The following is a 14,037-nucleotide window of genomic DNA, read 5'->3' on the forward strand; positions in this document are numbered from 1 at the left end:
GTGTTTTCATAGTTAATTACACAAATTTGTTTGTGCGTAATTTGCCCAATTATTATCCTATAAAAAATATTTTCATAACTTTTTGTCCGGTCGGTCTAGAGATACTACTTGCCAAATTTCATGCAGATCGGTCACACAGTCTAGGAGGAGTTCAGCAAAGTAGGTTGTCGATAAATTGCTTTAGCTCACTAAAGTTCCAAATAGCTTGCCTAATATTAGTAAAATAAGCAATATGACAATTTGATTAACATAATGGTATGTTTGTTTCTAAACAACTGCTAGTATTTTGACAGCAATCTACTGGCGAGCCGAGCAGCGCTATGCCATGTTGTGTTTGTTTACTAGAAAGTGTGATTTTTGGGGTGATGAGATGATGTATGGCAGAATAGTCTCAAAAAAAATAAAAACTGGACCAAACATTTTGGATTTCAAGCCCACAAAAGAGGTGAGCTGAAAAAGCCCTTATCAAAGAGGTTATTCATTTATTAGTCTCCAGACCTTCCTCCACAGCGCTGCGGAGCAAGGTCTGGCTAGTCAATATAGCATTCCGGGATGGGAGAAAAACGTGCTCTGGTTTATTGGCATTTCTTTAAACCAATCACAATCATGACAGAGCCACGGTGCCGCTGCAAAATAGCATTGGGAAGGAACTTGTTTTGGTGGAACGTGTACGTGCAAAAGTAGTTTTAGTCGTGCAACAGAAAACTCAGATTGGACAGATAGTCTAGCTAGCTGTCTGGATTTACCCTGCAGAGATCTGAGGAGCAGTTAACCATAGTCCTCACAAATCCACCAGAGTTTAAAATTACAACACAAAGAAAGCAGAAGGTGACGGACATCCGGCCGAAACGAGGGACATCCGGCCGAAACGAGGGACATCAGGCGGAATTTCTGGCGGCACCGGAGCAATCCTGGAAGTGGAACATTGTGGATATAGACTGTTAATTTATAAGCTCACTGCAGGAAAAAAGTCTTGGCTCAGATGTGCATTACTGCCCCCAAATGGTCTGGAGAATGGTCTACATTCTCATTATGGGACTCTCATCAGTCTTACTCAGGAGCAAGAGACAAGTGTGACACATCGTGGTAAAATTGGGTATACCGCTCTGGTCCAGTGTTTTGCATGATATCAAACCGATTTGAAAATGTTTACAGTGGCCCAAGCCTACGCCCAGCAAGAGCCAATCTGGCAGTTTGACCACATTGTTCTCCAAGGAGAGAGAAGGGCATTTGCTTTACCTCTGAACAGGCCAACCTTTGATCTCTATAAAAATGACTTGTGTAACACAGAGTAAAATGCTGCTCCGGTGTTGCTTTAGATCAGTATCAACAAGCTGCAGTGAGTCTTCGTCATCCCCCACACAGAGGTATTGTTCCAATTCACTACTTTACATTTTCACTGAACTCAGTTTAAATTAGTTTTGATCAGTTTTGTCACTTTATTTAAGATCTAGTATCTGAAGTTGTTCAGTTCAATTTGAGTTTAGTTTATTTTAATTATTTTTTAATATACATACTTTACCACACACGTTTTTACATCGCCTGCCACAAATGATTGATTGTGTACTGTCAAATGGCTGTCAGAGGACTACTATGTATTTTTAAGGTCTTTCAGGCTTTTAACACAAAATGATGTGCAATGGTTCAACCAGACTGACAATTAAAAGGGTAAAGAGACAAAGATACTTCTGAGCAACAGTTAAATAAGAATAGAAGAAATCAGTAGTCATTGGTAAAAGTGTTTGTGTTAATGCCTATAACAAGCTGGAAGGTGCATTGCTTTAGCAAAGCTATCCTTCAAACGCCACAATAGAAATAGAAGGTTAGTTTGGGGTTGGCACTATTGGAATATCAGCTGAACATACTGACAAATCACAGTTCAAACCTATTCAATTTAACTGCTGAGTGGACTGCAGAGTGCTCAAAGTAAAAGAGCTTTTCCAAAATATTTAGAGCCTAGTTGCGCCGTTGTAGTTCAATAATGACCAATGGCCACTTACCCTTTTCTGGTCTGGAAAACAAATTCAAAATCAAACTTCTAACAGTATTCTGTCCTGTCATGCAACACTGTGCGGACCAATGCTGGGCAAGTTACTCAGGAAGTGTAATACGTTATCACTGTTTTGGAAATTGTAATCTGTTACACTACATGTGGTGTCTGAATTAAACTGTTTGTATCTATGTTAAAATAGCCATTATTGAAGGAAAGAACAACATCATCAATATGACAGCAGTTATGAGCAGCTGATCCCAGACATTAGAACAGTAGTGTACGCTACAGGTGCTATATGACATTCCGAATCTGGGCCTGGATTGCCTGCACACGGCTCTCACCTCTTCTTCTTGTTTTACTGCTGCCAAGCAGCTGTTAAGCATTGGGGAATAAAAAAAGATGTTTTTTGTTATAAAAGTAGCAAACACCTTTAAGGAAAACTTGTGCAACTAGTGTGTAGGTTGTGTGTGTAACGAGAGAGAGAGAGAGAGAGAGAGAGAGAGAGAGAGAGTCCTCATAATACATTATAACACATACAGGTGTTACACCTGATCAGAAATACTTCATGCAGTACATTTTGCATGTAAGGTTGTAAAGAATTGCTTTTTCAGCGCTTTTTGTATTTTACTGTGCAGTAAGGGTTATATGGACTCATCTTTATGAATGTGCATTTCATTTGACTGTAGGAACTTTGACACAGTATGAATGGAGGTGAGAGGCGATAGGAAGGGGATGCTTGTAATTCATTGACACATTGGATTTTCAAATGTTATTTATGAAGCACAAAAGACTGGACATTATGTTTTGTCATATGTTATTATTAATAATAATAATAATAATAATAATAATAATAACAGAAGTTAAAGAGAAGCAGTTGTCAATGATAATCTTCTCAGGCTCCCTACACAATGCTCATTAACCCTCCTGTAAGTTTGGATATACAGAGATGTAAAAAGGTGTTAAAACACTAAGTAAAAGTATATGAAGGTAACGTGTCAAGTGATGAGCTCAAGAGTTCAACAGTCTCGGGCCTGCGGGGTGAAGCTGTCCCTGAGCCTGGTGATGTGGTACCGTCTGCCAGACAGCAGCAGGCACCCTGCAGACCCAGTATAAACACTTTGTTAGATTATATTTAAATAATGCTGTTTTTATTTCCTCTGTGACATACACCACTGCTCTCTCAAAGTTTGATCAGTATTCTGCCTCTGTGTTTTTGATTGCACCATGTTGTTAGTTACATTTGTGATATTTGACCAAGTCAAGTATCTGGACTGCACTTGTAATGCCTTGAGACTTGTCACAACATACAGTTATAATACATAAACACATCCTAAAACATCCTGAATGCCTACCCCAGCTCTTATGGTTACTGATGACTCTGTTGTGATGTATTATGAAGTTTCAAACACATACATGTAATAATCATGATGTTGTTACACATGTTACATAGCAGAATGATTCCAGCCTCCTAGATGCTGTTAAAAAAGTATCTGATAAATTATTCTTCAAGCAATGTTTGTACTTGACCTAGCCCTTGTTGGCGAGTAAAATAGTGACTGTGCATGCTTGCTGCCCTCGGTACAGGACAAAATGATGAAAGGCTATTCTTTGGAGAAGATGGATACTCGAGGAGTCTCTTTTGTAAGTATAGAACAAACAGCAGCTTCCACCAGAACAATCCACCTCTTCACATGTTGCTTTCACTGCCCGAGGCCTTTCTCCTCTCCTATTGTTTCTCTTACATCCTGTGTTTTTGTTGCCGATTTGTTTGATCCACTTTTTGAGACTCTTTAGCTGGAATATTGACAAAAGGCACCCTCGCTCTCTAGCTACCATTCCGTTTTTCTATTCGTTTCGACTCTGCCTTTCTGTCGGATTCCTTCACTTGGTCTCTTTGTGTTTATGACTCTTAAGAACGAAGATAGTTTCCGACGGAGAACTGGATCTGTGGCCTCCAGTCCAGAACATACCGATATGGACAACGGTGGAATAGCCTCCCCTACCCTGTTCGGAAAATACCACCAGAGCCTTCAGACCCTCAAACCCTTCCGCTGGTCTTCATCCCAGTCAGTATCATTGTTGAAATAATTTGTCGGTTTTGATGCAATTATAAATATTATGATAAATCATTTTAAGGTAACATGTCTACAAATACTCTACTTGGCTGATTCTACATATTTTTACCCATTGCATTTTGGGTGATGTTTCCATGTCTAGGTCCCACCCTTTGGACAATGCAGGTTTCCTGTCCTTTACGACCTTTGCCTGGATGACCCCCATGATGTGGGCTTTGTTCAGGAATAAGCTGGACATGAGCTCTCTCAACCTGTCTACTTTGGATGTAGCTGAAGCCAGCGGAGAAAGGTCTGACACTCTTCTTGCTGATTCATGGCGGCCCCCACGTTTCTCTTCTGCCATTTCATGCAATTAAAGTACCGATTATGTATAGACATAAGACCTGGCAAGCCTGGTTGCTGAAATTCACATCTAGGAAAGGAATCATGACAATGCTATGAAATGATCAAGAACAGGGGACCTGTGTAGTGTGTTTCAGGAGTTACTGATTTACTTTAGTAATACATTAACAAGGCTGATTGTGTGCGTTGTATACAGGCTCCACAGGCTCTGGGAGGAAGAAGTGGCAAAGGTGGGCCTGGACAAGGCCTCTGTGTTTCGAGTGGTCCTTCGCTTTCAAAGAACAAGGCTGATTCTGTCTGTCATTGTTGCTGTCCTTGCCATGATGGCAGCATTTCTGGGCCCGGTAATTTTCTTTGAATTTGAATATTAATAATACCAGTGCTTCCTCTGTTGGCCGGATCCAGTGGCCTTTTCTCAAGTTTGTCCTAATATCACATTCATTGTAAATGTGTCGGAAGAAGTGTTTAGATCTTTTTCTTAAGTACCAGTAAAACACTTTAGAAGTACTCCACTACGTGGAAAAGTCCTGCATTTAAAAAAAAAACCTTTTTTACACAGTACACAAGTATAATCATCTAAATGTAGTTAAATATAAAAAAGTATCTGAGTGCTGAGGGGAGGTGATGGTGGGTTGAGAGTGCTGGGAATTTACAGTTACAGAGCAAGCCAAAAAATTCAACTTTAGTCTTTATGGCTGACATCACAAAGGTTTTTTTGTGACTGATCAAATGAATGGTTGTTGAATGCTTAAAGCGTTAAAAACCTCTCTGTCCTCTCAGGCGGTTCTGGTCCATGAGATCCTAAAATACGTTGACGGCCCGGAGAAGTCCACAGTATTCCATGGTGTTGGTCTGTGCTTCGCTTTGTTCACATCAGATTTCTTCAAAGCCTTCTTCATATCCTTGATGTGGGCGTTGAACCTGCGCACTGCAGTCAGACTGAAGGGTGCCTACTCTGCATTAGCCTTTCAGAAGGTCATCTCTCTGCGGATGCACAGCGGCATTTCAATGGGAGAGGTAAATACTGGGTTACAAACATAAGGGTCAATGATTATTTAATGCAGGATGCCTACATTTCTCTAGGAAAGCAATTGTATACATCGGAATCGCTTTGTCCATCATTTGTGATATCATCTTCTATGTTATATATCTTGTGGACAGTAGAAAGTAGTGTAGAATTTCCATGGAGTTTAACAAGTAAATGGAGGTATTTCCAAACAACGTATGGTAGCAGTTTCCCTCAGCAGAAACATGTTTACAGAGTTTTTCTGCATTTGTGCATACATCATAAAATCATACTACCCAAGCATCATACGTGCACATGTAATTGGTGTTTCTTTTTTGCCAAAAAACCCTTCTTGAATAATGCGTTTTGTTATCCAACATTTAATTTGATATTACTGCATTTTTCTTCTGGTTTTCTGCCTAGTTGTTAATGCTGCTTGGTAAAGCCAAACTTCTTTGCTATAAATATCTTTAACTCACCTACTCTGACAGTTGGTGTAAGAAACTTTCCTTGGTAATGCAATCTTGGCAAATGTGGTTTATAGTGTCTCTCTCTCTCTCTCTCTCTCTCTCTCTCTCTCTCTCTCTCTCTCTCGCTCTCTCTCTCTCTCTCTCTCTCTCTCTGTCTCTGTCTCTTTCTCTCTCTCTCTCTCTCTCTCTCTCTCTCTCTCTCTTTCTCTCTCTCTCTCTCTCTCTCTCTCTCTCTCTCTCTCTCTCTCTCTCTCTCTCTCTCCTGTCCAGATTATTAGTGTTTTGACCAGCGATGGCCACAAATTATTTGAGGCAGTATTGTTTGGGAGCTTTCTAATTGCCACCCCAGTGCTCTTTATTGTGTGTACCATCTATGCCTGCTACATTCTGGGCTACACCGCACTGACTGGAGTCAGCATCTACCTCATCTTCCTCCCTGTACAGGTCTGTACATTACAAACTGCACATATAGTTCACAAAGAGACATATTTTCATAAGCAGTGTAAACTAAATCACAATCAGAGCTAAAAGGCAAATATGATGAGCAAGAAATACACTGAATTATTCATAATGTCTAATTTCAGACATAAAGGCAACAAGGACAATAAATCATGTGAGGTTCTCAGTCCTCTATGTCTCGCCTTATTTTGCTGCTAGTTGGCAAATATTTCAAGCTTTCCATGTTACATGTGAGGTATTTTCCTCAACTACTTTAGCCCCAAGGACAACCCTAAAATAACCATATTTTGTGGCTTGTTTTCCATTGTCACTAATATTAATACATTTATTTCTGCTTTCAGTTTGGCTTGGCCAAGCTCATTAACATATTCAGATCGAAAAGCATATTGATAACAGACAGCCGTGTTCGTACAGTGAATGAGATTCTCAGCAGCATCAAACTTATCAAGATGTACGCCTGGGAAGATTCCTTTGAGAAGAAGATCGCAGGTATGAAGTTAAGCAGCTGCATGTTAACTTTGTCTTCCAGTCAAACACGTTTTTAATCTCTCTTGTATACCACATATCAGGGGGCATCAATTATACTGTCCCATTTGTGAAAACACAAAACCAATCTTGAAAGATGTGTATGCTGCTTTCTATGATTCATTGTCCATAAGTTGGGATTTCTAAAAGCAAAGTTGAAGGGAAAGTGTGTGCACCTTTACAGGATTCTGGAGATGGTGGAAAATGCCAACACAGATGGCAAAGTAGTTTAATTGAAACAGTATGTTTTAATTAGTTAGGCTGTAGGCACCAGGCTGGAGATGAGGCTGCACATACTTGCCACCACCTTCCTACAGTAGCTACCTCACCCATATAGAATGGTCTGCTATATAGATTCAAAACGCGTGCTCCGTGGGTGTGCAGCAATGTGCTTCTTGAAATGTAGCTTCATCTTAGTGGCATCTTACCACTTTGTTTGAATTTCAGGAACTCACTACATTAGAAGTTGCTGCAGCCATCAGCCTCTTAAACCTTTGTTTGTTTGTGAGACAAAGCTACAAATGTATACATTTTCTTTTTTTGTAGTTGGAAACTTTTTTTTTTTTTTTTTTTCACCAGATATGAAAATATTCCTCACACAACAAACATAGGGCAACCCATGCATCAGTGCATGCATACACAATATATGCCCATATAGACATACATTTTCATCACAAGCACCTATATTGATTTTCATAATCATAAGGCATTTAGTTTTGATCATGTATGGTCAGTTGTGGGCTTGTAGCGGGCGGGATATGGGGCTTGTCCATGTGTGCACATTGTACAGTTGATATACAAATTGCATGTATGTGTCTGTGCATGCAGTTTTTTAAATCTGATCTTTTGGAATGGACTCCACACAGCTGTGTTTACACATTTAAATGTTTTTAAGTGAAATTATATATAATTTAAATTCTATTCTAAATTCCTATTCTAAATACAATCTAATACTTTTGAGCAAATAACATATCCCCAGCTGCTACAATGAAGGTGCTCAGTGGACAACTGTGGGCTGAAATGTGATTGCACTGGAAGATCAGCTAATTTGCAACAAAACATATTTACCAAATATATGTATGTGATGTTGCCTCTCTTACAGGCTTAAGGAAAAATGAGAAGAAGGAATTTCAGAGGACCAGTTACGTCCAGAATGCCAATAACAGCATCACCAGCATCGTCCCCGCCCTTGCCTGTATTCCCACCTTCATTTTACACACTATGTTGGGTTTAAAGCTCAACACGTCTGATGTAAGTACCACAGTAGTACAGTACATACTGTAAAACAACCTTTGCCGGTCTGAGGCATAAAATCAATGAGTTAAGATGATAATCTTTCAGTTTTGTCGCCACTGGTTCATGATGACTAAACCGGAACAGGCTACAGACAAGTGCTGCCCACTATAGCATTGTGATCCATTTAAAATGGATGTACAACTAGTACATCGGTGTTGTATAGTGTTTGAGCATTATTTTTTGTTATTGCCAGGCCTTTACCACCATCGCCGTCTTCAACGCTATGAGGTTCGCCCTAGCTCTACTGCCCCTAGTTGTGAAGTCCTTGGCTGATGCTGCTGTATCACTAACAAGACTCAGGGTAAACTTCTCTCTTTGTGTCCCGCTCAGCAGTTATGGTAACGGTTGTTAGTACAATGTCAATTTATTTATATAGCATGTTTAACGTTTACTAGTAGTAGTATTCATTACTGCTCTGATCTTACATAACGTTATTTCAATTAGGAGAGACTCATTAGAGGGAACCATTACTTATTAACACGTGCACAGATAAAAATGACAGAGTCTTTGGCGATTAGATCCCATCATGACGTCATCATGTTTAGACATAGGGGAGAGAAGCCATGAGTAGAATTAGATACCCCTCATGGAAGATGGAAGAGAAGAGGGCTCGGTCCTAAGCGCTGGAAATGATGAACGGGAGGGGAAAGGGTTGGAGGAGGGTTGTGACATATGCACTGAATGACAGCTGACTGCAACGGAGAGAAGAGCATTTTTAAATATCGACAGGATGAATATGATTGGCTGAAAGAGATAGTGGCTAAATCTGATTGGTTTAACTAAACTAGTGATTTCTAACAAACAGAGTGTAAATTGTAATTTCCCCACTGGGGATCAATAAACAGTATAAATTATAAATTATTAAATTATAAAAGTGTAACCCTTAATTAGCTGGTGGAGGAACCAGGAGATGAGGGAGAAAGTTTGTGAATGAGTGACTTACATAAGCTAGTCTTCCTCGTTGAATGTATGCTAAGCTGCATTTTGCTGTGAGGTCATCCAGCAAAACAAACTGCGAGGTTGTAATAGAATGATATGTAAATATGGCTTCCCTTGTCCAAAGCTCATCATCTGCCGAACCACAAGATGGAGTTGTATAGAGTTTTAATCTATAATTAATAGATTGTATTGAGTTTTAACATGTAATGCCAACCTGTAGTGCAAACTTGGCTTCAATGCTTCTGTGGTCATTGTCTTAGTTTTCCACTTGCCTTCAAAAGTGACTACTAACTGTTTCTTTTCTAAAACCAGATGGAAATTATTTTTATGTCATTGTATTTCCATTTTGTGTGTGTGTGTGTGTGTGTGTAAAACTTAAAATGCCAGCATTCATTGTATTTATCACTGTTGCAGATCTCATTAGAGGTAAACATTGTCCTTTTAAATACCTTAAAGCTTTTGAATGCAATGTGTGGCTGTTTCAGAAAATATTGATGATCCAGAATCCAGAGAGCTACCTGATCCAGAGAAAAGACAGTGACTCAGCCATAGTGATGAAAAATGCTACATTTTCCTGGAGCCAGCCAGAGTCCCCACCTAGCTCAGCCAATGGGGTGAAGGGACACAAAGCGGAGGAGTTGTCCCAGAATGGGAAGACTGAAACCTTGTCAACCCTGAGAAACATCTCCTTCACACTGCCTAAGGTGGGCTTCTAGTTTAATTTACACTGGGGTGGGGTGTATGTCCCCACTACTTTTGTAAATGCAAATTTGTTAAAAATGTTCTAAAAAATGTGCAATTTTTTTTGAACATGAGCAGAAATCTTGCTGAAACACATCTGAGCTATTCAAGTCCAGGGTTTTTTATAAATGAATTAAAAAGCATTACATACAGAAATGTGTTTTCACCTGAGCACTTATGTCCCCACCACTTTTCAACTCTGAGTTGACTGTGTGTTATCTCCTGTAGGGCAACCTGCTTGGTGTCTGTGGGAATGTGGGGAGTGGAAAGACGTCGCTGATTTCCAGCATTTTGGAACAGGTTGGCTCCTCCTTTTGTCTTTTTGTCATTGATTCACTTTTACAACATTTGCAAGTCTCACATCAAGTTTGACATTTTTATTGGCTGTTCATTTTCAACATTTTATTGTCTGCCACTCTGTTACGTAAAAGGACACTTCTTATTTACATTGTGTTACCTCGAAACCTGATTTAACTGATGCTATGTAACACACAGCATTTCTCATGGTGGTCTGCTTGTTTTCATATCTTAGATGCACCTCCTGCGGGGCTCCCTCACAGCTGATGGGACGTTTGCCTACGTTTCCCAGCAGGCTTGGATATTCCATGGAACTGTTCAAGAAAACATCCTGATGGGGGAACCATTTGACCAGTCCAAGTATATAATCACTTAACCCACATACATTGTTAATTATTTTAATTATGAATGTGGAAACAATAGGAGGTATTATGAACTAAGAGGATGCTATTTATGATGTTCATACGTTACCACTGTATCTCATTACTGCATTGACACAGACCATTAAAACCAGGTCAAATAGACCGTTATCTCACAAATGTTTAACTGGGATAAAGTTCCTCTTATCTCTGTTAGTTTGCATCAGGTAGTCAAACAAGAACAGAGGTCATCTCTGTAATCTGACAGGATGATCGTTTGGAAATCACCCCAAGCTGCCAGACATGGCAAGAAGTGAAACTGCTGACCTGTGACCAGATTCACGTCATTCAGCTGACATTTATGACTGTGGTCTATGACTATATTTATCATTTTAATGTATGAGGTAAATACTGTAGGAACTATCAACATACACTAGACCCTGAAACTACATACATAGAAATGCTGAATTTCTGAGCCCTGTATTTTCTTATCTATTCTGTTTCATGTGCATTGTCTCTGGTTCTGCAGAAATAGTCAAATGTATCTCTCACATCACTTTTCATAAACTGCCAGGTCTGACCAATTTCAAACATTGTTAATGTGCCTATTATAATTAGGCAGTAAACTAATTTAACTAGTGCTTAAAATAAAGGATTGGTTTCAAAACAATAAAAGTATGTTAAAGCAATAGTGAATGCTGCCTATACATTTCTGTACATGTTAATATTTAATATAGATTCATAAGTAAAGACACTGCATACAAAAGTTACTGATGACAGAATCATGTTTTTCAAATCTCTATGATGTATTTTAGACAAACATTTTTTTCAAATTGCTACATCCCGTTTAAGTTGTTTTTACTATTAAGTAAATGGAACTAAATAATGTAATGTCTTCAAAATGGCTCTGGTGAACACATTATTAGTGGCTTTCCTCTGACTTTGTCTTCCTCCACAGATACAACAGAGTTGTGGATGTCTGTAGCCTCAGAGCTGACCTGAACATCCTCCCATATGGTGATCAAACTGAGGTAGGAGCTCTCTGCTGAACTCTCACCTCTCCAAACTAATAGTTTTTTTATGCTTTGCAATGGTTTCTTACAAGCGTAGTGGAACTCTTAACACTTACACCCTCCGATGTGTGATTAAAAAAATAATAATAATAATAAATAAGATAAAGACCACCAAACTCTGTTAGTACAGATTTTGTCTGTGGCTGTGAAGTTAGTATTTTTCAGCAGCCATTTGATGATGTCCTAAACATGAATAGGACATCATCAGAGATATTTGCACCTTGCTCACCAAGTCAGCTAGCTCTAGTGACCATACACAACATTTCACAAAACAACATTTAAGAAAATACATGAACATAAAAAAACACAACATTTCACAAAAAGAGAAAACACAACAGCATTTGGTGAGCCAGCACAGTGAGGCGGGAAAAAAGAATAACGTAGAGAAAACAGCAAAAGCAACTACTTCCATTTGTTGTACACTCCAAACTGCAATATAAAATATAATTATAATACTTTTATATTTTCACACGTTGTATCTTACAACTGCTGTACATACATTTTCTATAATTTTAAGTTTTATTTATCTTATAATCCTGACCTGTGAGAAGAAGTACAAGGCATCCAGTCTGACAGAAATCTAGAAGAAGAAGAAGAAGAAGAAGAAACAGCTCTGTTTTGTCTCAGACTGACATCCAATCAGCGACGAGGAATAATTTGTCCAATACGTACCTACATCCAATCAGCGACGAGGAATCATTTGTCCAATACGTACCTACATCCAATCAGCAACGAGGAATCATTTGTCCAATACGTACCTACATCCAATCAGCGACGAGGAATCATTTGTCCAATACGTACCTACATCCAATCAGCGACGAGGAATCATTTGTCCAATACGTACCTACATCCAATCAGCGACGAGGAATCATTTGTCCAATACGTACCTACATCCAATCAGCGACGAGGAATCATTTGTCCAATACGTACCTACCTTTTCCGTTTGAGTCTCATCAAACGCTGTTGTGTTTTGTGAAATGTTTTGTTAACCTCTGCCAATGATTTGACTTTACTCCTACTGCCACTCTTCCATGGAAGTAAAAATACAACTAGATGTTCAGGGAGACAAAACTATCATCTACTGTGCAAAGTGCAGAACGTTTACAAACAAATCGTATTGTTCACGTCTGAGTCATAACTTTATTACAAGTTGAATACCAGGCCTATTATTTAGGCAGTTTGAATTGGGCATAATCCAACTTGCAACTCAATTTGGGATTAGGTCCAAGTCTGACTGGTGTTTCTGAGTTTATTTGAAGCTGGGAGTACTTTGTTGTCTTCACTGTCAGTTTCTTTATGCACTTGCGCCATCTTTTTTTGTGTTTCTATCTTTATTTATTCTACATTGTTGTAAACATTGATTGTGTGATGTACCAGAGCCTGTTGCCAGTGTTCTCAGTAGCTTTCTGCTGTGCTGTTTTGTTGGCAGATTGGAGAGCGAGGGCTGAATCTGTCGGGGGGGCAGAAGCAGAGGATCAGCCTGGCCAGAGCGGTCTACTCCAATAAGGACATCTTCCTTTTTGACGATCCACTATCTGCCGTCGATGCCCATGTGGGGAAACACATTTTTGAAGAATGCATTAAGAAGGAGCTCCAGGGAAAATCTGTCATACTGGTTACACACCAGCTCCAGGTGGAACATGGACTTATTCATCATTTCATTCTCTAGCAGATAATGAATCCTAAATAGCCTATTATTAAACATGACATTTCTCATTCAAATGTGCACACTTGTTTATACTTATAGTACATTCTGTCTAAGTTTTAACATCAACATATTTAAAAATCATTTTACATTAGAAGATCTATAGCATCCTATTGTGGTAGACCCCAAAGTAAAAGTAAATCACACACCAGGAAGTGGTGTCTGTTTGCTGCCATTAGTATTTCCTTCATCATGAATTGTGAGCAGTATTGTAAACCACTCTAGATAAGAGCGTCTGCCAAATGCCATAAATGTACAGCATATGTACACATGCTGTTTAGACTGTGTTGGTGAGACCTCCGGCCACGGTGCTGGGATGATTTTGTTGACATGGTTGTCCTCGCTTGTGTTTGCCAGTATCTGGAGTACTGTGATGACATTTTAGTTCTGGAGGATGGCGAGGTGCTGGAGGCTGGGAACCACCGGGCCCTGATGAAAGCCGACGGACGCTATGCTCAGCTCATCAGCAACTACCAGATGGAACAGTCCCAAGTAAGAAAGCTGCAGTACAAAACTCAGATGTACTGTTAGCTCTGCTAGTATGTGTCTTTCCTTATTGTTTTACTAGCTGTGAACCTGTTTTCCCAGTTATTTATTGTTTTACTAGCTCAAACTGCTACATGTAAGCTGTTAATCAAATATTGAGATGTCAGAGGTTTATAGAAGGCAAGAACTTCATGTCTTCTTAATGGGCTCAAGATAACGGTTTGTCTACTTTAAGGTCAAAGTGAGTTATTTTGAACTTGTCCAGACGTAA

General features: G+C 39.3%; 1 protein-coding gene across 2 annotated transcripts in view; it reads left to right on the forward strand.

Annotated features, from left to right (window-relative positions):
- The first annotated feature begins 1,195 nt into the window (after positions 1-1,195).
- LOC116056913 (multidrug resistance-associated protein 9-like) overlaps positions 1,196-14,037 on the forward strand; it is a 36,975-nt gene continuing 24,133 nt past the window's right edge. Inside the window, exons 1-16 of one of the 2 annotated variants that reach the window (XR_004896792.1) lie at positions 1,196-1,367; positions 3,578-3,634; positions 3,908-4,059; positions 4,211-4,357; positions 4,607-4,754; positions 5,191-5,427; positions 6,157-6,330; positions 6,687-6,834; positions 7,973-8,121; positions 8,360-8,467; positions 9,591-9,809; positions 10,075-10,146; positions 10,379-10,503; positions 11,461-11,533; positions 13,005-13,208; positions 13,638-13,772. Coding sequence is in view for 1 of the 2 variants with exons in the window: in XM_031309337.2 (XP_031165197.2) it covers positions 3,584-3,634; positions 3,908-4,059; positions 4,211-4,357; positions 4,607-4,754; positions 5,191-5,427; positions 6,157-6,330; positions 6,687-6,834; positions 7,973-8,121; positions 8,360-8,467; positions 9,591-9,809; positions 10,075-10,146; positions 10,379-10,503; positions 11,461-11,533; positions 13,005-13,208; positions 13,638-13,772 (2,142 nt within the window). In the remaining variant the exon portion in view is untranslated. The remainder of the gene's footprint in view (positions 1,368-3,577; positions 3,635-3,907; positions 4,060-4,210; positions 4,358-4,606; positions 4,755-5,190; positions 5,428-6,156; positions 6,331-6,686; positions 6,835-7,972; positions 8,122-8,359; positions 8,468-9,590; positions 9,810-10,074; positions 10,147-10,378; positions 10,504-11,460; positions 11,534-13,004; positions 13,209-13,637; positions 13,773-14,037) is intronic. The other variant, XM_031309337.2, reaches the window with a different exon arrangement.

This window comes from Sander lucioperca, chromosome 3 (assembly GCF_008315115.2).
Source record: "Sander lucioperca isolate FBNREF2018 chromosome 3, SLUC_FBN_1.2, whole genome shotgun sequence".
Taxonomy (NCBI): Eukaryota; Metazoa; Chordata; class Actinopteri; order Perciformes; family Percidae; genus Sander; species Sander lucioperca.